The 26,431-nt window shown below is 32.9% G+C and overlaps 5 protein-coding genes across 10 annotated transcripts; 2 read left to right on the top strand and 3 right to left on the bottom strand.

Annotated features, from left to right (window-relative positions):
- Nucleotides 1–2,574: 2,574 nt before the first annotated feature.
- LOC103493662 (NDR1/HIN1-like protein 6) lies at nucleotides 2,575–3,706 on the top strand. The gene has a single exon (XM_008454504.3). The coding sequence runs from the start codon at nucleotides 2,737–2,739 to the stop codon at nucleotides 3,508–3,510; it is 774 nt and encodes a 257-aa protein (XP_008452726.1). The 5' UTR covers nucleotides 2,575–2,736; the 3' UTR covers nucleotides 3,511–3,706.
- A 2,633-nt stretch (nucleotides 3,707–6,339) lies between these two features.
- LOC103493661 (UDP-sulfoquinovose synthase, chloroplastic) lies at nucleotides 6,340–9,433 on the top strand. Its single transcript, XM_008454503.2, has 3 exons — nucleotides 6,340–6,658; nucleotides 7,684–8,769; nucleotides 8,912–9,433. Exons 2-3 carry the CDS (start codon nucleotides 7,720–7,722, stop codon nucleotides 9,311–9,313), a joined length of 1,452 nt encoding a protein of 483 aa, XP_008452725.2. The 5' UTR covers nucleotides 6,340–6,658; nucleotides 7,684–7,719; the 3' UTR covers nucleotides 9,314–9,433.
- A 429-nt stretch (nucleotides 9,434–9,862) lies between these two features.
- LOC103493659 (uncharacterized) lies at nucleotides 9,863–12,949 on the bottom strand. 3 transcript variants are annotated; one of them, XM_008454499.3, is made up of 8 exons: nucleotides 12,554–12,936; nucleotides 12,383–12,427; nucleotides 12,065–12,183; nucleotides 11,663–11,745; nucleotides 10,835–10,956; nucleotides 10,511–10,675; nucleotides 10,307–10,400; nucleotides 9,863–10,226 (listed from the first exon to the last, which is right to left on the bottom strand). In XM_008454499.3, coding segments are annotated over exons 2-8 (828 nt in total). In that variant the 5' UTR covers nucleotides 12,384–12,427; nucleotides 12,554–12,936; the 3' UTR covers nucleotides 9,863–9,982. The 3 variants fall into 3 exon arrangements, with proteins under 3 accessions (XP_008452721.2, XP_008452722.2, XP_050943810.1); XM_008454500.3 differs by having other exon boundaries at nucleotides 12,145–12,183; XM_051087853.1 differs by having other exon boundaries at nucleotides 10,061–10,226; nucleotides 10,345–10,400; nucleotides 12,554–12,949.
- Nucleotides 12,950–13,284: 335 nt separating this feature from the next.
- LOC103493658 (ATP-dependent zinc metalloprotease FTSH 4, mitochondrial) lies at nucleotides 13,285–18,015 on the bottom strand. Its single transcript, XM_008454498.3, has 7 exons — nucleotides 17,606–18,015; nucleotides 17,105–17,198; nucleotides 16,650–16,913; nucleotides 16,100–16,336; nucleotides 15,887–16,011; nucleotides 15,130–15,606; nucleotides 13,285–14,494 (listed from the first exon to the last, which is right to left on the bottom strand). The coding sequence occupies exons 1-7, from the start codon at nucleotides 17,630–17,632 to the stop codon at nucleotides 13,562–13,564; spliced, it is 2,157 nt and encodes a 718-aa protein (XP_008452720.2). The 5' UTR covers nucleotides 17,633–18,015; the 3' UTR covers nucleotides 13,285–13,561.
- Nucleotides 18,016–20,010: 1,995 nt separating this feature from the next.
- LOC103493664 (zinc finger protein MAGPIE-like) lies at nucleotides 20,011–22,902 on the bottom strand. 4 transcript variants are annotated; one of them, XM_008454508.3, is made up of 4 exons: nucleotides 22,346–22,902; nucleotides 21,810–22,054; nucleotides 21,309–21,705; nucleotides 20,011–20,762 (listed from the first exon to the last, which is right to left on the bottom strand). In XM_008454508.3, the coding sequence occupies exons 2-4, from the start codon at nucleotides 22,021–22,023 to the stop codon at nucleotides 20,150–20,152; spliced, it is 1,224 nt and encodes a 407-aa protein (XP_008452730.2). In that variant the 5' UTR covers nucleotides 22,024–22,054; nucleotides 22,346–22,902; the 3' UTR covers nucleotides 20,011–20,149. The 4 variants fall into 4 exon arrangements, with proteins under 4 accessions (XP_008452730.2, XP_008452731.2, XP_050943808.1 ...); XM_008454509.3 differs by having other exon boundaries at nucleotides 22,353–22,529; XM_051087851.1 differs by having other exon boundaries at nucleotides 21,810–22,065; nucleotides 22,346–22,524.
- Between the last annotated feature and the right edge of the window lie 3,529 nt (nucleotides 22,903–26,431).

The following is a 26,431-nucleotide window of genomic DNA, read 5'->3' as shown; positions in this document are numbered from 1 at the left end:
ATTTGCAAAAATATTTCATTTCATTTCATTTACATAAAGTACAATCTCATAATAATCATTCCTATACATATAACATTCAATTCTTTCTTTCTTTCTTTATTTTTTTATTTTAAAAATAATAATTTAAACCCCAATTTCAAAAATATAAAAAACATTATATATATATATATATATATATATATATATATATATATATATATATATATATATATATAATTTATTTATTTACTGATTGAAAAAGTGTCGGTGGTTGAAGTACAACCCAAAAAGGAAAAAATAATTACATTGGAAAACCAAAAGGAAAAGAACAAATATATATATATATATATATATATATATATATATATATATATATATATATATATATATATATATATATATATATATATATATATATATATATATATATATAATATTTTGATTTACTTCAACTTGGACTTTGGGAAAAATAATGAAATCTCATCCTCTTAACTTACCATAACTTAATTATAGTTTTAATTATTGACTTTGTGTTTAAGCAAATCCAACCCACTGATTACGATTACTTAGCTAATTACTAGACCCCACTCTTTTCCATTTAAATCTTCTCTCTTTTTTTTTTCTCTTCAAATTTGTGTATTGGTTTCTAAACTTTTAAAAATACCGATTTTTGTCTCTACACTTATATAAAAAAGTTTATTTTGGTTCATACTGTGTTAGGATTTTAATGACTTTTTAATAGAATTATGAGGTGACTTTTATATTTGGATACTAAGTTCTGTATTTATTGTATTAATTAAACTGATAAAAACTAAAAACTCTCATATTTTATATCTAACAATAAACACGATCAATACGATTGAATAGAATAGACTCAAAAAATAATTTTGTTCTTTTTTCTCTCCCCAGAACTCAACTCTTTCATGTTCTCTCTTGGGCTTTCTCACATGTTTAATTTTATTTTTAAAAAATTGAAATCTTGAAGCAAATTAAATCAACTGATATAGAAAGTAAACTCATGAAACTGTAAATAAATATTCTCATAATAAATCACAAAACAAGAAGAAAAAAAACGAGAGAAAGAGAAAAAAAAAAAAGAACATATCGACAAATCACATAATATCAAAACACTACAAAATCTGTATAGGGAGAAAATTGCATATAACATAAATTGAGAAAATGGAGCAGAGTATCAGTAGACGTAAAAGATCAAAATCTTAAAGAAAAAGTGATTTATCTTATTCAACGAACTATTAATTCATCGAAAGCACTTTCACTGTTCCATTAAGGAGTTAACGAAATCAAATATAGATGGAAATAAGTTCTCGTTCTTTAGAAGAAGATATAGAATGGAACCTTAATTATAATTAATATTTAGTAAGAACCAAAGAAAATGGACAGTAAAGTGAAATGGTAAATTTGTAACCGTTTGATCTAAAAAGAAACAACAGGGGAGGGCCCCACCTTCCATATATCTTTAACATTGTCCAATCACAGCTCTTCACTGTCCACGTGGCCTCTTATTTTTATGAAAACATATAATTTTATTATTCAACCTATAAACTATTGCTTATGAAACAAAAGAGGAAATATACTATTTCTAATCTTCTAAATTATTAGTTTATATTTAGTTTGTTCATAAGATTTTAATTATTAGATTCTCCTAAAGTTTTACTACTTTTAAAATGTTAATTTATTGATTTCCAAGATTTACCGTTTATTTTTTTTAACTTTTTTTATTTTTGAGTTGTTCCTTTTTTCATAACTAATAAAAATGATTATGGATTTTGACATTATAATTAGTTAATTAACTCGTGATTATAGTTAAATACCAATTAAAATTGAGCATTCGTGAAAATTTGTGATAAATTTATAAAATAAGGTTAGTCTCAACCGAACATTTGTTTTAGAGCATATTCAAGTTCGAAATGATCCAGCCCATCGTTTACTATTGACCCAACAAAAATATGTCAAATAAAATCATTGCTAGTAACACTAAATTAAAATTAAAATAAGGCACTTAATAATATTTATACAAGTAATTGTTTTAAATAACAAAACTACTGAAACGAATTATAAGACATAACAAATTTTTGTTCAACAGTGGTTAGTATCTATAAATGATAAACGATAATAGTGATCTATCACTTTGTTACATTTAAAAATACAGACAAATCAAAAATTAAAAAAAAAAACAAATCTTAAACCTATTGAAAGTATTCTGTAAAACCAATGATCATTACAAATTTTGAACAAAATCATCAAAGTAACGTAGAATTCATCCATAGAGATGTATGTCTTCAAACATTGACAGATTTAGTATAGGTTTAAGAAGTGCTCAAGCCCCCTCAACTTTATCAAAAACTCGAAGTGATGGAGTAGGAAGAGGGTAGAATGGTAATTGTAGAAAAGAGATTAGAAATAAGATTGAAGAAAAGGAATGAACAACATAAAGGCTTTGCAAAAGTAAAAAAAAAAAAAAGAAAGCTTGGAATTCAAGTAATTAAAAATACACCAAAATTAAATTTCCTTTGTTTTGTATTTATTATTTATTTATTTATTTTTACAAAGAGATAGAAAGAGGAAGAAGAAGAAGAAGAAGAAGATAGAAACCAATCCCAAGCAAACTCACAGATTCTCTTAGTTGTACACAAAGCAAACCACTTACTCCTCTTTCTCTCTACTTTCCTTCTTCTTCTTCTTCTTCTTCTTCTTCTTCTTCAATTCCTCCCTTCCCAAATCTCCCAATTCCCCACCATGCCCGACGCCGCTCCAAAACCCTCCGTTAACGGTGCCGCCACTACCAACGGCACTATCCCTCCTTCCTCTTCCAAACCAAACTTCCGTCAACACCCTTACCGTCCCCCTCCTTACAGGAACCACCACAATCACCACCGTACCCGTCGCAATCTCTGCTGCTGCTTCTGCTTTTGGACCATCATTATCGTTTTAGGCCTCATTCTTCTAGCTGCCATTGCCGGTGCTGCTCTTTACGTATTGTACCGTCCTCATCGCCCTCAATTCACTATCTCCTCCCTTCGAATTTCCAAGCTTAATCTCACTACCTCCCCGGATTCCTCCGCCTCTCACCTCTCATCTCTTTTCAATCTCACTCTCTCATCCTTTAACCCCAACTCCCACATTACCTTCTCTTACGACCCTTTCCTTATCTCCACTTTCTCCAATTCCGTCCTCCTCGCCAATGGCTCCATCCCGGCTTTCATCAGTGGAACCAAGAATCAGACGGTGTTTCGAACGTTGATGTCCGGCGCCGAAGATCTTGATGCGGATTCCGTTACGAGTCTCAGATCGGATCTGAAGAAGAGAGGGGGAACTCCTCTGACGATTGAAATGGATACGAAAGTGAAAGTCAAAATTGGACGAGTGAATAGTAAGAAAGTCGGAATCAGAGTAAGCTGTGAAGGAATTAAAGGAATTCCGCCACGAGGAAAGACGCCGACGGTGGCCTCTGTTTCCGACGCCGATTGCAAGGTTGATCTCCGAATCAAGATCTGGATATTCACTCTCTAATTACTCGGTAACAAATATTATATAATATCTTTCTTTTTTTTTTTTCACCTTTGCTTTTGTTTTGTACTTTTCTTTTCTTTTTTTCTGGAGAATTTTTTAGAGAGATAAAAAGTAAAAATTTTAAAAAAATTTAAGGTTGTGAGAATGAATGATTGGGTAATTTGGGTTAAATGGTTAATAATTTTTTTTTATCTGCCTTATAAAAGTTACCATCCTTTTTTTTCCCTCTACTTTCAGCATTTTCTTTTCTTTTTTCCTTTTCAGTTAATACAATTAATGGTTGTACAATGTGATTGGAAATTTCATAGCTCATTCAATGTTAAACGGTGATTCCCAACTTAACTATGTTGATGGAAAATATTGAAATTAAGATATAGATTTTGTTTCCTCCAACACTTATCTACCTATTAGGTGAATAATTAAATATCATGTCGTATAGATTTATGACAATAATAAGTGGAGAGTTAAAACTCGAATCCAATATTTAAAAATTAAAAATAAACTTGGAGAAGAGTGAGATTGAAAGACATTGATTTTTATAGTTTTATAGTGAAATTAGGGTATCAGATTAAAAGACGGTAGATGCTTCCTTCCATGTGTATTAATCTAATAATAACTATAAACTAAGATTGAAATGAAATCTATATAAGATTAGATAAATAAATAAAATAATAGTTATTAAAATTAGGAGGCACGTGAGTAGGGCGTGATGATGCCGTGGGAAGGAAGGGCAGTTGGAATAATGTCAGAGATGGGTTTGGTTTAGGGTTCCTCTCTCTCTTTTTTTTCTTAACCTTTACAACCAATTCTTCTCTTTTTTTCTCTTTATCTTTATCTTTTTTATTTTAATTATTTATATATATATATTTAAGTTAAATTATTTTAAATAACAAACCTTCTAAAATTATTATATCAAAATAATTTTAGGTTTTAAATTTTAAGATTGGTTTTTTTTTGTTTAATGATTGTATTAAGAGGACTCATAATCTACTTGTTTATATATTAGACATTGACAAGTTGACTCATGTGAGTATTGGTTGGTGGGTGAGTGGTAGTCGACTTTTTCTTCTTGAAAAAAATACAATAGAATTAAATGATTTGGAGTCGTGGGTGCAAAAGTCATGAATCCGTCTTTAAAAAGTACAAATTTCCATATGGTTAACAATTTCTTTGTCAACCTTCAATATAATTTATAACTTTAGGGTTTAAATATTTATGAATTTAAAAATACAACTATCAATTTATTATCGTACATTAGATCGTTACTTCCGTATAAACATAAAAACCAAAATATTTTCTTTGTTGGTCTCTAAAATTTTGAGATGTATTCGTTTAGTCTTTGATTTATTTATTTATTTTTTAAATTGGACATTGAGTAATATATTGTTAAAATTTTATTTATAAATGACTTTTTAATTATTACAATAATCGGAGGTTTGAGTGTTTAAATTTTAAATTTGTGAGAGATTATTTTAATTACTGTTGAAATAAGTTTGTTTTAACATTTATAGAAAAATATCTTTTGAAATTTAAAATTCAATAGAAAAACATTTTAGAAATTAAATGCAATTATTATCGTAAAGTTGGGAACTAAAAAAAAATGTAATTTTTATTTATCTTTTAAATTTTAAAACAGCACCTATGAAGTAACAAAAATACAATATCAAATTAGTAATATTTAGATACTAACAATTCATAATTTTTTTTCACGATTCATTTAAAGAATACAAAATATCTTTAAATCAAATGCTTAATGTTGAAATTAATGTTATTAGATATGACAGGCTACAAATTTACTACTTCCAATAAGGTGCGGAGTTAACAACTTCCTTCCTTAAACTTTAAATCCTAAATCCAATTATTCAACCGACTAACCTAAGATTAATTATACTTTAAAACATGAATCAAACATCGAAGCCTAAAGTTTTGTGCGTTGTCACGACTTGTATATACGTTGCACAAACAACACGAGAATTTTGAAATTTTTTGTGATAAATAATTGGATGCCAAGCATGTGCCATATAATATTAATGGGTGGGCTCGATCATCATACAAATATCCATCCATAAATTTGGAGATTCACTTACACTTAATTTCTCTATTACTTTATCTTAAACAAACAAACATTATTTATTTTAATATTTTAAACTAATGAGAGTTGTTTTAGACAATTTCCAATTTTTATATCTATGACTCTTATATTTTAAGTTATAATCATTGAAATTAAGTCCATTTAACACTAGTGAGTTTTTTCTTGTTTTTCTTTCTAATTTTATCAATATTTTCAAAAATAATTGAAATTTAAATTAAGTTTCGAAAACTAAAAATAATTTTTATTTTCGAAAAAACTATCGTCAAAGTTTCAATTATTAAAAAATAAAAAATTATCAAATAAAGCTTAAAGATAACACAAAATTCAAAGTTTAATTTTATGATTTTCGGTGACGTCCTTTTTTAAGGTGTAAGGGTTGTTTGGCCCAATGACTATCACTATTGGATTTGTTTGGAAGAAGGATTATCATAACCCTTGTTTTTAGGGTTATCATAACACCTCTTCCCCTCTCTCATTCTTCTTAATTTTTTTTTTAACTCCCCACATCTCTATTTCTTCAACTCTCTTTTAAAACTATTTTTTTAAACTGTTCACCCAAACACGTCTTATCATAAAAATATATTTTAAAACACTTCTTCCAAACACATGTTACGATAAAATTAGGTTTATCATGAGATTAATTCTCCATAATCCAATCCTTCTTCTAAACGGACGATTAAAGTTGATGATATATTTGAAATACAATTTGAAGGGTTTAATTTTAAAGAAATAAGAATGTATTTTAAACGGGTTTTTATGAAGAATGTTGAAATAAAAATGAAGTTTTTGAAAAATAACTTTGAGTGACTTTGTAATTTAGGTTTTTGACATTAGTCATATTGAACATTGAGCCCAGTGTACGATGCTAGAAGGATCGGATAAGCCGAATATGCTCTCGGCTACGATTTGGATTCTTTCTCATCAAAGATAGCGAACCAAAAGTCCTGCCTCAACCAATTTCCCAATCTTCCGCACTTCATGTTTCTCAGCATCTCGATCAGTTTCACTGCTTTAGTTTACTCTTTCTGAAGATTTCTTCTGACACCCTGAATTACGGTATGCCCAAATTTCCCCCAAATTTACTTTTCTGAAAATGATCCTCTGGAGAAGTGGAGGAAGAATCTTCAATTGTTGGGAATTGGTTTTTTTACTATTCGTGTCATTCTGTCGTTGGTTATGTTCATTTTGCGTCATACTTCATTTATGCAGCTTAGGTGTTTGTCTTAATGTCCCAATGGATAATTTAGCTTAACCCATAAGCCTAGTTCTGTAAAGTTTTACCCTTTTGGTACATTTTTATGGTTTGATGAAGAAAACACCTTTCGTTCTTCTACTTGGCGCTGTATAGGAGTGTTGCTTTATCACACCCCATGAATGCGAGTTGCACTTTTCTTTTTTGCTTCTGCAGCTGTGGGGATACCTGTCTCCGCATTTGTAACGGAGACACTTATAATTTAGATGTTTTCTTTTTCACCGTCGCATGCTTTTTTTCTTCTCTGTAAAGAAACAATCTTTTGTTGATGTGTATTGATCGGTTATTCCCACTGCCAAGATGACCTGTGGCCTATGCTATAATGACCGTTCACCATCGATTAGATAATTGGTTGCTATCTACGTTATAGAATATTCACTGGCATGTGCAAGCAAGCCTTCTCTACAAGGATCTCTTTTATCCTCTAATATACAAATTTCATCACCCTCCCCCTGCTTACATTTTGCTCAATCCCTACGACCGTTTTTCTTTCAAGACTTGCTATACCTTTCCCAAATGATTGTATTTTCTCAGTTCTTTTATAATTTTAAGTGTGCATTACATGATTCGTGCTAACGAAGATTTATGAAATTTCTATTTTTCCGCCTCTAAAAGTGAAAGGAACGAACATTTGTAGAGAGGCGTGTATTCTGTTCTGTCCTTTCTGGAGGCATATTCAACATTATTCACTTACCCCAAGATTGCATTCTCTCACATGTTTTCGTCTAGGTGGACTTATTGAAGAAACATAAATAGTAACTTTCATCTGAGTTACCATTGTAACAGCTAAGTTTGAAACTTGGTCGATTAATTTGGTATTGCTCTGCAGGTTCAGAAGCATTAATATTCTGTGGAACACGTTGATATGGCACATGTTCTTTCAACTTCATGCTGTTTGAAGATCTCCTCCAGCAAGAAATCTTACTTCAAGCCATCAACCGATAATTTTACCTCATTTTCCTCGTCATTTACTTCAAAAGTATGTAAATCACCAATGCCAAGGCTTGTCTGGCAAGAAAAGGAACTCCCAGGAAAGTGCATTGTCCGAGCAACTACACTTCCAGCTAACCAGGAAGCCCCTTCCACTCAATCCAGCTCTGGATCTCTCGATGCCTCGAGTGGATTGTCTAAGACAAAGCGAGTAATGGTCATTGGTGGAGATGGTTACTGTGGCTGGGCTACTGCTCTCCACCTCTCCAAGAAAGGTTACGAGGTTGCCATTGTTGATAACCTTGTCCGTCGTCTCTTTGATCATCAGCTCGGTCTTGACTCATTGACTCCCATTTCCTCCATCCACAATCGCATTCGCTGCTGGAAATCTATTACTGGGAAGACTATTGAACTCTTCATTGGCGATATTTGTGACTTTGAGTTCTTAACAGAGACCTTCAAATCATTTGAACCTGATTCTGTCGTCCATTTTGGTGAGCAACGCTCTGCTCCATATTCTATGATCGATCGATCAAGAGCTGTATTTACTCAGCACAACAATGTGATTGGAACCCTGAATGTACTTTTTGCTATTAAGGAGTTTAGAGAAGACTGTCATTTGGTAAAGCTGGGGACTATGGGTGAATACGGAACTCCTAATATCGACATTGAAGAAGGTTACATTACTATTACTCATAATGGAAGGACAGATACTTTGCCTTACCCCAAGCAAGCTAGTTCTTTCTATCATCTAAGTAAGGTTCATGATTCACACAATATAGCTTTTACTTGCAAGGCTTGGGGGATCAGAGCCACGGATTTAAATCAAGGGGTTGTTTATGGATTGCGGACAGATGAGACTGCTTTGCATGAAGAGCTGTATAATAGGTTTGATTACGATGGAGTGTTTGGAACTGCATTGAATCGTTTCTGTGTTCAGGCTGCCGTAGGCCATCCACTCACTGTATATGGCAAAGGTGGTCAGGTAGAATCCACGTCTATGAGTTTTATACCTGACTATTGCATCTATTCTCCTCATAAGAATTATTATTAACTAAAGCTCGTTTAACTTTTGATATCTTTGCTGGACTAATTTATGTTTTTTATTTATTTGATCGTGTATCCAGACCCGAGGGTACCTCGACATAAGAGATACAGTACAGTGCGTAGAACTGGCCATTGCAAATCCAGCGAACCCGGGAGAGTTTCGAGTGTTCAATCAATTTACAGAACAGTTTTCTGTCAATGAACTTGCCGCTCTTGTTACTAAAGCGGGAGAGAAGCTTGGGTTGGATGTGCAAACCATAACTGTGCCAAATCCAAGGGTAGAGGCAGAGGAACATTATTACAATGCCAAGCACACCAAACTCATAGAGTTGGGTCTAAAACCTCATCTTCTGTCAGATTCTCTTCTTGATTCAGTGCTAAACTTTGCTATCAAGTATAAGGATCGTGTCGACACCAAACAAATAATGCCAAGTGTTTCGTGGAGAAAAATAGGAGTCAAGCCAAGGACTATTGCTGCCTAGCCAAGTACTTAATTTATATGTAGCAGCCATATCTTGTAGGTTGTGCAAACTGAGTTGTCTCTCTCGTCTTTTGTAGGCAGCATATATATCTTAATGAAAGCTCCCCATAAGTTATCTGAATTTCAGGAAGAATAGTAAGTTTTATATTTACAAGTAGAGCAATAGAGGTCAATATTTTCTTTTATATTTTGATTGAAGCTGTTGAAGTTTATTACTGTCCTTAAAATGTTCTTTTTTTTAAACCAACATAGGATTTCATCAAAATGAAAAAATGTCAAAACCATCGAGTAGATCATAAATATTGTTAGACTATCATATTAAATTTACCTTCACCCTACTAGTTTAATCGTTAAAATTGAATTATTGATTTAAGATAGTATCAGAGCAAGTGATTTATAGAAATTCAACGTTATTTCCTCTCCATTTAATATTGATTTTTATTTGTTAGGTCTTTTTTGATATTTCAAGCTAAGTAACGGAGACGGTTAAATGTTATATTAAATTTGTCTTCATTCGCCAGAGTAATAAACTTTTATGTTGAATTTGTGATTTAAGAAATATAATATTATTAGAAATTGGGAAACATTTGTCTACAACATCAGAATCTAACTACAATATTTACAAGTAAGGAATGTGCTTAGTATTCTTGTTGATCTTGAAGGAATTTTATTACAACCGTGAACGACTACCTCTAAGCTTTCTACATTGCTGCAGCTCGGACTTATCTTTGTGCAGATGAAGATTAGTTTTAACGAAGTTCACAACAACTAAAGCCAATTCATCTTGGTGAGAAGTATAATCATGATCTGCCCCTTCCATGATGCATAGATCATGATTTGCAATTGATTTTGAAAACTCAAAAGCATCTACAGCTGGTACAATTTTATCCATTGATCCATGAACAGTCAAAACCCTGAAATAGAAAAGTGAATAAATATGAACAGTGCCATGATCCTAACAGAAACAACAAAACAGAAGAGCTACAGTCCTAACCTACAGTCACCCTGAATTGCTAAGCATGCTGCACGAACCTCGGTGGTTAGTCGGTCCATTAAACTTTCTTCAGTGACGCGATACTCAAACTTCCCTGATTATAAAAACAAGAAATAGAAGAAACGGGAAAGATTGCTTATGTACTTGCGTGATTTTATGAAATCTTGATGATGTTGAAACAGAAACTAGAATTTGACGGCTTACCTCTTCTATTCTTGACATCAATATATCCTTTTTGCTTAATTCTTTGCAAAAAATCTCTACCTAAGCGGCCTTCAATTCCTTTATCAAGGTTAAATCGGCCAGATATATTAACGACCGTATGAATATCTCTATACTTTGAAGCATATAAGAGAACTACATTCCCCCCTGTGCAACGAAAATATGAGTAAATTAGCAGCTACCATATGTTCCTTCCCACAGAAATGTCTTCGAAGAGCTGAATTATGTCTTAAATACACTACACGAATTACAAAATTTCACTTTATACTAAAGATTGATTTTTGTAGAATGACCAACGATAAAGACCTTTACTGTGTCCAATTATTGCGGTCACTGTGTGTTCCTTTCCATGGAAATATTGAACAACAGAACGTAAATCGCCAGTTTCTCTGCGGTAGTTGCCATACTGAAATGAACCTTCACTCTCTCTGCCAAATATAGAACAAAAAAATGTTTTGGTGATCCATTCGCAAATTGTATATAACTGGGAAGTTCTACGGCAAATTATGGTTTCTCTAGTAATTAGAAACTAGATCATCTTCAAGAAAGAAATTTTAGAGGATAAATGTTTGTACCCAACAGGCAACTTTCTTTTTCCTAACAAACTTAGTTCTTCAAATCAAGATACTCAATATAATATAAGGAATCAAATGATGCAAGTCCTAATGCCCAGAGAAGCAGACCCCAACCTGAATTTGAAACAACCAGAAACACCAAAGAAACGAGAACTATAACAAAAACCTTTTTTTAAGATTAGAGTATGAAGAAAACATGGGAATAAAGATCAACCAATGGCCTATAGAGCAGAGTTTGCACAGAAGTATGGACGAATAAACATTGAGAAGCTTTGATGATAATATACTTCTGCAAGAAACTTCAGGAACTTCAATGTTGTAGGAAATCAAATATGCTTGTTCCTTGAGAATCAAAATGGAAGAAAATCATCGTTAAAGTAGGATATATATGAACACAATTGTAAATTTGGACGACTTTTCACATTTGCAGTTAGCACCTTCTTTTTAATCATACCGGTAAACTTCAACAACCAATTTCCAATCATAAGGTGAAGAGACAATGATCTTGACTACATGCAAAGCTACAATACCCCATTGATTATCCATTCTAAGATCTTACCCGTTTCCAGCAAAGTCAAAGCGGAAAGCGCTGATCCTTTCTTTCTCAAAAGCAGTGGCGAGGTTCACCATAGGAATGCGTTCCTACAAATGAAAGATGACGATAACAACTCAACCGACAACAAGAACACATTCAGAAATGTCATCTCAAAATCACAATTTAAGAACACAATCCCAACGTATCTTGGATAGTAAAAGTAAGATGGTTTCTTTTACGGATGAAATCAATTGCGCAATTTAGTTTTGAGTACAGATTTAAAAGCCATTCTAATGTGTTTTTCTAAATGGAAATGGAAAACATCCGGAACATGAGAATCCAAAAAGGCAAATAGATAATTACTAATCGAATGCCACAAGAAAAAACACACTCAAAACCATATAAAAACAATCTTATATATAAAACCTTCGAGGACCGAAATCCATGGCAGACAATAACAAGCTCATCTGACCCCGTATCATGCAGGATCCCTACAAGCTTCTCACCATGGTTATTCTGTATCACTACTCTCCGTTGGCAAGCCACTACAATGGGAAAAAGTAAAAATTAGATAAAATCTGTTTTATTGAAAATTGCTCCGCTCGAAAAGTTCAAGCCTAATACTGATCATTGAAGATTAAGTAATTCCTAGGTAATAATCAGTTCAAAATTTCCAAAAACACAATGAAGTAAGAATCGTTAAATTCAGTTGATAAATTGATCACTGATTCCTACTATACTGACTTGCATAGATCAAGCAAGGAGTCGGATTCGTCCGCGACACTTTTCCTGGAAGACCCACATCGAACACATTGTTTGATTAGCAGAATGAACACAAATATCATAATGGGTAACTCAAAGATGGATCTCAAAGCAATGATCAAATAAAGAAACTGCGAAAAAATCAAAGGAAACCTAGATTTCTCCTCCAAATTTTGAGAACGTCTCAAAAGCCCTTATTGAATGAATAATTTGAATTCTTCAACTGAAACTTCATATCTCAACCGCTCTTCATCCAAGCCGATTCTTCAACCCCTCGCGCCGTCCATTAAATTTTCCAACAACAAAAAAAGTTTGCCGGTTTTTTTTTTCCAAGTGAGTAGTTTTGTGGTAAGATTGTTGGTTGATTTGATATGTAATTGTGGAACATCTTTTTTTAGAGAGTGGGCGAGGATGATGGTTCTGTTTTTAACACGACATTCCTAACTACTCAAGAAACATCAATTTGAAAAAACACTTCAATTCAATACTTAACCAAATTCTAATATGTGTATATATATATAAAACAACACAATACTAAACCAAATTCTATATGTGTGTGTATACATATAAAAAATAACCCTTTACTTCTTAACCAAATTCTAAAAAAATTTAAAAAGTGGACTTCGAAGAGATATTTCGACACGACTTTTAAAAGATTGCTAGAAACTAAATATATTTACCCTATTTTAGGATGAGCATTATGCACATCCGACAAATATGTTTTTTGAGGGAATACAAGCCATAGAAACGTGGAGGAAAATAGACGTCCATCCGAAAAGAAACGTGGTTCCAAAACCTACTCCATTCTTTGATGTAAAAGCAGAATAAATCAAAGGCATCATATCAAAGAATGAGCTGAGATTGGAGGGGGAGAGCCTTACAAGTACTTTTCAAGGTATGTATGTAAGAAAAATTATTTTTTGAGTATCGAAACAATGGAAGAGAAGCATAAGGAAAAGACAATGAACTCCTCTAACCGCTACACTTTCTGCATTCACCTCTTCTACAGCTACCAATCGACAATTAGATGCATAGTGATACATAAATTAGTGGCAGGCTACAATCACCATAAAAAAAAAAGAGGCAACAAGGCAGCAAGTTACTATATTCACAATGAATCTCAAAAATTAAAAACAAAGCTGCAACGGCTACGACATACGGCTAAGATCCAACAGGAGCAATGCCTTTAGCCTTGGCTGCAGCTGTTGCTGCTGCCGCTGCTGCGGCAGCGGCAGCGGCTGCCGACGCAGCAGGGTTTGGTGCTGATGGTGGCACAGGTTTGGACTGCGAGCTACTCTGTGTAGAAACTAATTGTTGATGTTGTTGTTGCTGCTGCTGTTGCGAGTTCACCTGAGCAAGAAGAGCCATGATCTGACTACCAGAAAGAGTCTCTTGTTCAAGCAAAGCATTTGCAAGGGCATGGAGCTCCTTGTTATGGGTAGTGAGAATTGTTTTTGCATTTGTGTAGGCCGCTTCTAAGAAGTTCTTCACTTCCTTTTCGATAAGAAGCCTTGTTTCTGTACTCATGCTTTTCCCATTGTCATCATAATTGTGGGCAACGAGTCCAACTTCTTTGCTCATACCATACTTGGTAACCATGGCTCTGGCAAGAGAAGTTGCTTGCTGCAAATCAGATGAAGCACCGGAAGTTACTTCATTTTCTCCAAAAATGAGCTCTTCAGCAACCCGTCCTCCCATGCAAACATCAAGGCGAGCAAGCATCTGTTTTCGGGAGACACTGGTTTCGTCCTTATCAGGCAACTGTGCAACCATGCCAAGAGCCATACCTCTTGGAACAATTGTGGCCTTGTGAACTGGAAGCGCTCCATCAGTGTGGATTGCCACAAGGGCATGGCCACCCTCATGAAATGCAGTCAATTTTCGTGACTCATCAGAAATAACAGCCGACTTACGCTCACTTCCCATCATAATCTTGTCCTTCGCAAATTCTAGATCATCCATGCTCACAGCTTTAGCACCATCCATTGCAGCCTTTAAAGCAGCTATGTTAACTAAATTTGCAAGATCAGCCCCAGAAAAACCAGGAGTCCCCCTCGCAATGATCATCATATCAACATCATCTGCCTTCAATATCTGAAAAGGTAATGTCAAATCCGTAATTATTGAGCATAAGAAGGGTATGTGTAGGATAATTGACCGTAAAGATATGACATTGTTTGGCATCATAAAGTTTCAGGAAGCAAACTGGGAACTGCAAAACTGGGTAGCTGGCTAAAAACTAGCTATGATTTAAAATTGAAACTGAAAACTAGATGGTCCCTCGCAAGCCATGAAGTTGCTATTTTCCAAAAAACTTATTACAAAATATGGTTCCGAAGCTCAAAACCACCTAGACGAGACAGAAGTTCAGTCAAGATCAGGATTCAGAACTATGTGTTTAAATGGTTCAGACCTAGCTAAAAATTCAAATAATCAACAAATTTACCTAATGACACAAAACACAATAAGCCAAGTTTGAGATCGTGGTCAAAATATCATCACATAGCATCTAAGACATGAACGAATGTATAACCCAATGCACAGCCTTATATTGGGAAAGGGAGACACAAAGCAGGCAGCATGAAGCAGAAGTATTTTACCTTACCCTAAATATGATATGTGATAGATAGACCTATATTATTATTTCAGTATAGATTGGCACTGGCAGACTAAGCTGAACGCACAGATACTACAAGCAAAGCAGTTGTTTTGAAGGAATAGAAATCTACCTTCGACATATGTGATTCCAGGATTTGCCGACGTCCTTCAACATCAGGATTAGGCACAACAATATGGCGATCAAATCGACCAGGTCTTACTAATGCCTTATCCAAAGACTCGGGAAAGTTTGTTGCTGCAATGACAATTATTCCTTCATTTTGCTTAAAGCCATCAAGTTCAACAAGTAACTGGTTAAGAGTCATTTTCATATACTGTTGATCCTTGGGGTTTCGGCTTCCTCCAATGGCATCAATCTCATCAATGAAAATAATACACGGTGACCGCTTCTTTGCAGCAGAAAACAAATCTCTCACTCTTCTAGCTCCAACACCAACAAACATCTCTTCAAACTCACTGCCACTGCATGAGAAGAATGGTACCCCAGCTTCTCCAGCAATTGCTCTTGCTAACATTGTCTTGCCAGTTCCAGGTGGACCAACAAGTAGGACACCTTTTGGGAGCTTGCCCCCCAAACGAGTGAATCGCTACAAGGTAATCAATTAAAATAAGATAAAATTAAATAATAATAACAACAGTAATAATTAATAATTGCTGAAGAAGTTAACTAGCCAATTAATTGCCAACCAAACTAGTATTTAGTAGAGCTGATCAAGGAACCAACTGCATGCAATGAATACTGATATAATTATAAATTAGTTGAGAAATAGAATATAGAACTAAACTCAGCTGGAGATAAAAGCAAACACAAGAAAGGGGACACACTAAAAAAACCCACATACACACAATGTGTAGACTTAAATTTACCTTAGGATCTCGAAGGTAGTGAACAATTTCTTCAAGCTCTGCCTTAGCTTCATCCACACCCTTAACATCATTGAATTTTGTATTAGATTCCATGCTAGGTTGCACTTCTTCATTCAAACCAAGACCTATTTTGTCAAGACAATTAAGAAAAGATTATTTCCCCGGTTTCAATCCATATTTCTAAAACATAGCTGTTTAAACAGAGAAACCAACCTTTGCTAATTCCTCTATCCTCAATGAGTGCTCCTACACCAGAAATCAAGAGAAAGGCCAATGCAATAGTGCGAATCGTACGCCAGAGCTGCTCCTTAAAGTGGCCCCCTTCAGTAGCCACCATATGGATAGGAGAACTTGAGGTTCCAAGAACGCCTTCTTTTGACTGTTTTCCAACATTTCTGAAAGCTGCTATGCTACCAATGCTTTCATCTCCCCTAGATGCACTTGAAATGCCTACAAAAAGAAGTCAAATACACGTTACTTAATGAACTTCATCATATGTCACTGCGATAATATGGATAGGAACATGAAATCGCATCTTTTACGATGGGGGAAAGACATGCACGTGCAATTTCATTCAGCAATAGAACAACAAAAGCTTTCACGATGTCCCCCTAAAATGTCAAATTTTAGGATAACTGGAAGATGAAAAAAAAAAAGATATAGAATACAATAAGGGAAAGGATAAATTGACAATAATAAAGCTAAAACTAAACAGAAGTAATTTATGACGAATTGACAAATTATACAGAAGTAGTATACGCACCTCTCTGCAATGTCTTAAGTAGTTCACTCTCATCCAGTCTGTCAACTTTCACCAATGCTTTAACATATTCAGAAAGTGCAGTAGCATTGTGGTGCAATGATGGCTGAGTTTCAAATAATTTTATAACAGCTTCAGGATCATTTCTACGGAAGAGTTCTTTGAGATGAGCAACTTCGCTGGCCTCATCAGCATCCCGCACTCTTCGAGCAAGGTTCCCAACATAGCTCGACTGATATCTCTTCTGCGCCGTCAAGAACTTATATACTGCATACCAAAAAGGAGAAGAAGCGAATAAACTTATTTCAAGAAATACAATATTGACTTCAAAAGCACTACCACGCACGTATGACGGTTGTAAGAATCGAAAAAAAGCTAGACTTTAAACATTAAACAAGTATTTTTGACATATCAAAGAACACGAGGAGATTGATGGGCAAAAGCAGAAATGAACTTACCTCCACCGCTACCCACTCCGCCCTTATTGAGGGGTAAATATGTATTGATCAACGCATTCTTTAGCTGCCCAAACTCCAAATTATTCCTCGAAACCTGTAGCGTAGAAAACACATCTTGAGTCACTGAAACAAACAATAACATATCGAGAAACTAAAGTGTTCAACATCACCGCGAACCCTTTTGGTAACCCTAGAAGCTAGCAAACGAGGAATGAAAGGAAGCTGCCGCCCAACGACCCCACACGAACAAAGAACTTAAAACACATATCTTTATAACAAAACACAACAAATTACAACACCTCCATACACGTAAAAAAAATCTCAACATCCAATCAACAATAATCATCGATTAAGCCGAAAATCCCAAAAATGAAGAAAACTAGGGTTCCCAAAATCAAAGGATTCCGTTAGAAAAAAGCCCATGTCGCCGGCGCCCAATATGATTACAATCAGGAAAGAATAAGGATCTGATCAAATTATTAAGCAAAAAATTAAACCCACCCGGGTTATGAGATGCCTCCAAGCCATTCCTTACGCGATGAGGAAAAAGGTTCGATCTTCGCAGTTCTCAATCCTGGGACCTGTCTTCACGCAAGCTCGAAGATGAAGAAAGATTTGTTGTGGGGTTGAAAAAAAATAGGAGCGAAAACAAAGGAAATGGGGATTGAGATAAAGAAGGTGAAGAGGTTGTGGGAAAAATCTACTCCAGTCAGATGGGTTCTGCAATTGTCGCAACGCTTCCTGACCATTACAGAGCAATATCAAAATTTGTAAATGCCGGTTATGCCCCTCTCTTTTGACTCCATCCTTCTTCGAATCCCTTTCGTTATTTGGATCCACAGGACAAGAAGCTTGATCCTGACCTAACCCTTCCAAGATATTTCCCCTTCTCCATTTCTCTCCACCGACCTTCTTCTCCTTCCCTTGAGCCAATTCTCACCTCTTGTCCAAATCGGGCCTTTGGGCCACTTTTTCTCTCTTTGGGTTTATTGTGCCTTTTTAATTGGGCTCCAATTTGGGCCGAACGAACCCCTGCTTTCTTTTTTAATTGGGCTCAAATTTGGGCCTATTGGGCTTCTTTTCTCTTCGCACGGCCTTTCTACTTTATTTTATAGATTTTAAAATATAGATTTTTTCTTTAATTTTCCAATGTTTTTTTTTTTTTAAATCTAAAGAGTTTAGAAATTTTATTTTCATCCTCAAACTTGGTCTATTATTATTCATTATCTTAACCTCATTTACTATTGATGGGAATTGGATCATACCTTTTTTTATAATAAACTTCGAATCATTCTTGTTTGAGTAGAAATACACTTGTGGTACATAGACATCCAACCAATGGTCAAATGCTCGGATCCTCCACCCTCACATATTTTGATGAACTAAAATAACAACTCCAATCAATAATAAACGAGACAATAAAAAAAGATAAACGAGTGTTTGAGATCTATACTCGTTCACTCTAGATTTATAAGTATACTGAACTTTTTACAACTACATGTTCTAGTATAATAGCGTCTGTTAAGTTAGGTCGTAACACTACTCGTACTTCAAATTATCCTTCACAAAATGTTTAGCGATGACTACTTTACTTTTCCAAACACCACAAAGTTCAAGTGATAAAAAAAAAAAAATGTATGGTTACCAGTTTAGTTTACGTCTCTATCTCACCCGCACTTTACACTAAAGAAAGAGATTATCAAAGAAATAACAAAAATCTCTAAACTAAATATTTTAGAGCAATACTCGATAGACTATATACTTGTATATTTTCATTCAAATGTAATCGCATGTGGTGACTCATGTGTTCTAAACGTTATATGACTACCATATAAAAATAAATTAGAGGTGCAACATGATCATGCACCCAAATAGTATTTCTAAAAAAACAACAATAGTATTGTAGTCAGTATATATACATCATAATAATCAAATGAAACAACGATAATACAATATATTTCTTTCTCATTTTGACAATGTCATGATGCTCTACTAGCTTCTTAGTGTTTTCTCGACCCAACTTGGGCTTTGTTAAACTCTATATCGTAAACCGGGTTAATTAAAGCGCTTAGTATGGTATAATATGTAAGTTTTTAAAGACACTATATTGCCTAGTTCAACTAAGCAGAAATTAAGGCCAAACACTTGAATGTTTAGAGATTGACTAAGAGGGAATATTAATACACAAACACTGATTAAGGAATATCACTAACAAAAAATGTACTAAATTCAAATAATGCAATGATGTAAATTACAAAATTGAATAACATAAAGTCTTCCCCTCAAATTCGATCGAGAAATTTCAACAATAAACAGAAGAAAATGAAAATTATTCGTGTAGAAACACGTAAAAGGAGTCAACAATAGAACAAATTAGCACAAAATTAATAGAAACTAATTTAATTAAAAATTAATTAGCAGAAAATCAACATAAATTATTAAAATTAGACACTAGAAGAAGAAAATCACAAGTGCACCAGTCAAACAAAACACAAAATTTAAGAATAAGAATGTAATATCAATTTAAGTAGTAACTGACTCAACTTTAAGATTTGCTCAAAATTCACACTTAAAATTGAAAACCATCCGATTATCTTTAAATTATAACTAAAAAATAAATTATTTTAAATTTGGTAAAATGTCAAAATATTTATAAAGCACATTAATTATTATTAATAAGATCTAATTTTATTTGTTGACGAATCTTTTTTAAATATCAAAATTGTTAAAAATATTTACGGATATAGTAAATTTTTATTTTTCATTTATGCTATATTCATGCAAATCTTGGTTGGGTTAAGTTATTATTATCCATAAATTTATCATTTAAGATTATCATAATTAATGATCCTTTTAAAATTTATTGTGAAACAAAAAAAGCAATCCATAGAGAGAGAGAGAGAGAATTTAAGAGCAAAGCGAAAATTGTTACATGAAAATTCCTCCAGAGAAAGAAAAAATAATAAATACATACATTTTTTTCACCGCCCATTCCTCCGTTTGATCCAAAAACTAAATTTGGATTCAAAAAAAGAAAAACAAAAACTAATTTTGACGCCAACATGTCGTATTCTGGTTCTGGCCGTGCGGTCCAAACGTCGAAGGAGAAGGAGAAGGCGAATCCAAATTCGACATGTCGTTATTTATCATCTCATGATTCTGAAACATAGAAGAATCCACCGGTCTCAGCCCCCCGAGAAAATCCCTCGTTATTTCTCCGGCAGCACCACCTTTGCCACCATTTTTATTACCTCTATTGTTATTATTCATCAATATCCCATTAAGAGCTTCTTCAAACGAGGCAGCCTCTTCAAAACCAACCATGTGATGGAAAAATGGAGCAATTTCAGCTGAACATGAATTATTATTGCTGTTGTTGTTGTTATTAACTTCCCATGCAGGGCAAGAAGAAGCAAAAAGATGACCCGGACCGATTGAAGAAGTAGGGTTACTAGGGTTTTGATGAGGAGGAGGGGGAGGAGGAGGAGGAGGAGGAAGAGGAGGAGGGAAAAAAGGGTCTTGGTGTTCAAATTTAAGAGGGAAATTAATAGATGGGAAAAGGTGGGATGTAAGTTTAGGAGTTGGGTTATTATTAAAATTGGTACTTTCCTGAGCCAAGGCATTGCAAAATGCTCTGTGGGTTATGAAACTGTCCCTCCTGCCAAAGTTCAAAACAATACAACACATAAACAAACAAATTTTTATCACTGCCCCATAAATTTTCTCTGTACTACATACTCAAAAATACTCCCACATTATTATCCCCTATTCATCTCTCTCTCTCCCACTTTTCACAAAATATAATAATAATAATGATAATAATAATAACAATAATGCTTTTATATTCTTCTAGCATAGTTCAACAGTTGAGACATTTTAAACCATAACCTATAAATAATAATTTACGATTAATTACAAAATTTGGTCCATTTTGTTATATTCAAAGATTGTCCTTTTATTTAGTTTCTATGGTTTAGAAAAAACTAGAATAATTGATTCTTACTATAAGCTTAATAAAATATTCATACACAATCTCTATAAGACCATTTATAATAAGTAGACTTTTACCAAATCATCTATGGAATAGACATTAACTTTTTCAAAATCATATGAATTTAAATTTGGGAATGATTAAATAATAGTTATCGTTAATTTGAGATTGAAATTTATATTGAATTATGCATATTCAAATTAAGTAATTTACCTGGAGAAGAGAGTTCCACAGTCACATCTATACTCTCTAGTGCCACAAATTTTGGAGTGAGCTTTCCAATCCGATTGAACTGCATATCTCTTTGAACACTTTTCACATTTCCACTTCTTTTCACCATGCTTTCTGCAGAAGTGCTTCTTGATTCCGGTTAGATCGCCGAGAGCTCTCGACGGGTGATGATGTACACATGTCAGTTCCGGGCACACATACACCTTCTTCCTCACTTCCTTGTTGCCTCTTTGCTTTAGCTTCCATGGTAGATTGTGTCCTCTTCTATGAAGTTGCAAATTCTGATCTCTTTGAAACCCCTTCTTACAGATCTCGCATATAAATCTATTCGTCGCCAGAAGTGATTTTGGCGATAAGGCTATCACTTCCGCTTCTGGGTCTGATTCAAAATTCAAACTTTTTTCTTTTTTAATATTACACAGGAGTTTGAAAACACAAGATAAATCAAAACATCTATCCATGTATTCTTAACAAAAACAAGACCTGGATTGCCTGGAAGATTTCGCTTCTTCTTCGACGGTGGCGGTAGCGGTGGCAGCGGTGGTGTTGGTTGATTTATGGAAGAAGATGATTGATGAGAATACATAGGGGTCGTAGTAGTGGAAATTTCAGTTCTTGTCACTGTTTCTCCAGATGCACAAGTCAATACAGACAAATTCTCATCCACCATTAAATTACCTTTCATCATCATCATCATCAATATCCTCTTTCACTTCATTAAATTCCAACTGCAAAACCCCTTCATAAATGAGAAACATATAGTGAAATTAAAGAACTCTATCTCGAGAGAGATAGATCTGAAGAAACCCTAATTCAGAATAAAACTCAAAAATCAAAAACTTGGGAGAGGAATATTAATTATCCATGAATATCAATTTTCATAGATTTAATTTAAGATCTCCTTCACTTTAAAACTAAAATTGAAAAGGGAGGTTTGGTATATGCATGTGAAGAGAAAGGAAAATTAAATAAGAAAATGAAAATTTGAAGGTGGGGGAACTTCGCAACAAAAAGAAAACCTTGTACCCACTGGCCTTCTTGAATGTTTTTCAACAAACTTTCTTGCTGCCTCCTGCTAAAAGCCTAAAACCAAAGAAACTTTCAGAAAAAAACCAAAAAAGAAAAAAGCCCCATTTCCTTGCTCAAAAAACCAAATATTTAAAATATTTTATTTTTTATAATCTTTTTTAAAAAATTACTGTTAAAAAAAAAAACATGAGAGAGAGAGAGATTCCTGTGGAGAGAGATATACACAAAGCTTTGTTCTGATGTGAGCTAGGTTGCTGTCTTTTTCCTTGTCATGTTCCTTTGTTGAATTTTATTTAAAGAAAGAAAAAATTAGTCCTCTAATAATTGTATTACAGTAGCAACTTTATTATTAACCTTTGATTTTTAAACCCTAAACCCTACAAGAAATGATAATTAATAATGTAAATGTAATAATAATCCACGTTTGACTCTCTAGGGTTAAATGATGAAGCTTTGATTTATGTTACCAACACAAAAAAAAAAAAAAAAAAAAGGAGAAACTCATAGAATATGAAAAAGAAAAAGAGATGATGGAGATATTCCTACACAGCTAGCTGATGATGATATGAAAAAACAATATGAAATAGAAAACAGTTCATTATATATGGACCTTTTGAACATGTTCACGGGCAAAGTATAGTGAAAAATAAAATGTGAAAAGAAAGAAAAAGGGAACAAAAAAAGTTATAATGTTTCTGTCATGCATGATTGGTTCAGTGATTGAAACTCTCCAGACATATATATATATTGCTTAATGTTTGTCAAAGAATATATATTGCTCTTCTTTATCCCACACACCTTAATTAAAATCATTTAATTAATTACTTTTACTTAGTTATATATAACCATTTAAATTTTCTTAACTGTACAGATTAGCATATATATTTTTTTCCGACTAAATTTAAATTGATTTGGTTAGTAAATTAATGTATTTACAAAAGAAATTGGAGTCTATATTGATAATACAATCATTAATTCATGTTTCTAATTGATATGCATAATCTCCAAAGTTAATTTAGACAGTAATATGTTCACCAACATTATTATAAATTTCTCAACTATAATAATACGATCAAAATTTTTTAGAACACCAATGGAGTGTTTGCATCTTCCTCTATTTGATGCGTTGAAATGTCTTAAGTATTATACGACACTACAAACAACTTAAAAGCTCTTCGATTTGATTCTCATATTGAGTATATATTGATTTTTATTTATTACTTATGAGTTATACATCAAAGTTTTGAATGTCGAGTTTAGTACACTATATATATATAATTATTGTTCTTTGTAGATTATAAAAATTAGTTGTCAATCATAATCTAGATTGTCATATCCATTGTTTTTGTTGAAAATTAAACAAAACAAAACCCCACCGATACATTTTTATTTAGAATTATTGCTAATATGACATTTGAATTAGCTTAAGTATAAAACAATAATTAAAAAAAATGTAATTATAGTAAAATCTCTCGAAATCTATTAATGACGGGAGTCCATCATCATTAATAAATCATAAGAGTCTATATATTTAGAGTTTTTTAAAATTATTACTATATACTTAATTATTATTTCTAAAATGGTTATCTATTATAATTATTTTATTTATTTGTTTATTATTATTATTATTTTGTTAGTGAACCATAAAACATAAGAGCTTCAATAATACAACTAAAATTCAAATGTTGTCTCAAAATTTATTTGGATTTTAGCGAGAAAGTTAACAAAGTTTTTCTTTTTTTCTTTTACATTTACTTTTGTAGACAACTCATGAAACTCTTGAAAGGCATTTTAATACAACAGGAAGATTTTGATGGTGATTGGAAGCTTTTATTTTAAAATCACTTACAATTGAAAAGAATTCAAATATCAAAAGTTAAATTTTAGGTTTAGTCTAAACTATTCCTTTTGTATTTATTTAAGAAAGTATCCTAAATCTCAAATTCTAATAATTCTCTTAAAATTTTATTTTAATTCGTATCAATTGACAAATTTTCAAGTCACAATGACCTATATATACACACAAATGTGTTCGATATAAAAAGTTAAATTTTCGACTAATAATTCAATCGATGCATTTTATGTAACTTATTGCAAGACATAGAGAGTAAATAAGCTTTTAATCTTACCGGAAAAAAAAACGAACACACGACGTAGTGAAGATGGACTTGTTTGATTTGGTTAAAAGTACTACGAGAAATTAAAATTTGAAATAATCTTCAATAAAAAAACCTACCCAACTGAAGCATAAAACTTCAAGAACAAAATGTAGAATTTAACCAAAAATCAATTGGACACTTGAATGAAAGCTTATACATACATATAGTTAGAGATTGGAACTATAAAATTACAAAGTTTTTCATCGTTGAGTTATTATCGTTTTAGAAACATCAACAGTCTCTCTTCCATTTACTCATTTTGATCTGCAAAATCAAGAAGGTAAAAAAAAAAGCCCAAGAGAAGTCATTTTCAAGACTTAATTAATATTGAAAGAAAAAAACGAATAAATAGAAAGATGGAAATCAGGTAAATATAAATAAACAAGAAAAAAGAGAGAGTGAGAGAGAGAGAGAGAGAGAGGGGTAGGTCGGTCCCCGGCGCGGCGGTACTGCCCAGCCCATAACCCAATACTCTCTGCTCTTCTGATAAGGATGCCTCTTTTTGTTTTCTTCCCTTTTTCTAATTTTTATTCTTTTTACCATACTCTTTAAAATTATAATTTACAGATTACTGTTTTTTTTTTTTTTGGGTTCAAAGATTAATCATCATCATCTTTGAAAACCAGACAGGCTTGAGAGGTCAATAATGGCGGTTGACAAAGAAAGAAGATCGTTTTGGTGAAATAAATTTAAAAGTGAAAACTCTCTCAATTATTGCTTCATTCTCTGTCTAATATTTTTCCTCCCTCTCCCTCTTACCCTGATTAAGACTAGACTGAGCATATCCAAAATTGAACCAACCCACCGATACCCGGTTGAATCGAAGGCGATTAGTCGGAGATATTGAAAGGTTCCGGTTGGTGTCAATTTGGAAGAATTCAAACCGACGTTATTTAAAAAAAATTTAAAGACTTAAATCGATTTAAGTTGATCGATGACCAACGGTTGGTTTTGTTTTGTAGTCCTTTGTGATCGAGATCGACTTAATATCAATGCTCACCCCTCTAAGACATTAGCGTTGGTGAACACTTTTAGATTGGTTATTGTTTTGATTGATTTTGTTGTGGCTAAACACACAATTGACCTCAAAAACTAAACAAGAAAAAAGAAAAATATAGTCAAGATGATGGTAAGGTTAGGGCAAAAAGTGATAACATCAAGATTAGATTTAAAAAAAAAAAGATGGTATGGGTCTCACCCAAAGTTTGGAAGGTCGAACCTCACAAAGTTTGACCAGGATGGGTCTATTGTTTCTCAACAAATAAATCTTCGTCTCATTATATAACATTGGAAAATATATATTTTATACACGTGAAAATGATCGTTAGCATTTAACTAAGTATGAGAGATTTATTAAGAATAGAAGAACTAAAATGAAATTACAGTGAATTTCTATCACTAAAATGTGGTATTTAAATTTACTCACCGAGGTATTAAACTTTCAATTTTATGTTTACTCACCGAGGTATTAAACTTTCAATTTTATGTTGTAATAGATTTGTGAATCTTAAGAAATATTAAATAGGTTAATAATTTAAAAGATAATTTTAAAAAATATTATTAGACACATTTTTGGAACGTATTAAACTTTTCTATACTTGAAAATGTTCCGTCTATCAAATTGATTTTTGTTAAAAATTCTTGAATTTTTATTTCAATAGTAGTTTCGAAACATTTATAAAAATTGAAAAATAATATCGTTTTTTTCAAAATTTTGGATTGATTTTTTTATTAAAAATAAATAGTTAAATAAATAATAAAAAAATTTTAACCTACAAACTTTACGATGATCACTAACACACTTATATACTAATTACTCCATACTTATATCAACCTACAAGATATGTAAATCAAACTATCATTTTTAGTTCTTTTTGAAGGAGTGAGCACATTAAAACGAAATTGACATAAGCTTTA

The sequence above is a fragment of the Cucumis melo genome, chromosome 7 (assembly GCF_025177605.1).
Source record: "Cucumis melo cultivar AY chromosome 7, USDA_Cmelo_AY_1.0, whole genome shotgun sequence".
NCBI lineage: Eukaryota > Viridiplantae > Streptophyta > Magnoliopsida > Cucurbitales > Cucurbitaceae > Cucumis > Cucumis melo.
Note: the sequence above shows the minus strand (reverse complement) of the source record. Positions and strands in the feature narration are given on the sequence as shown.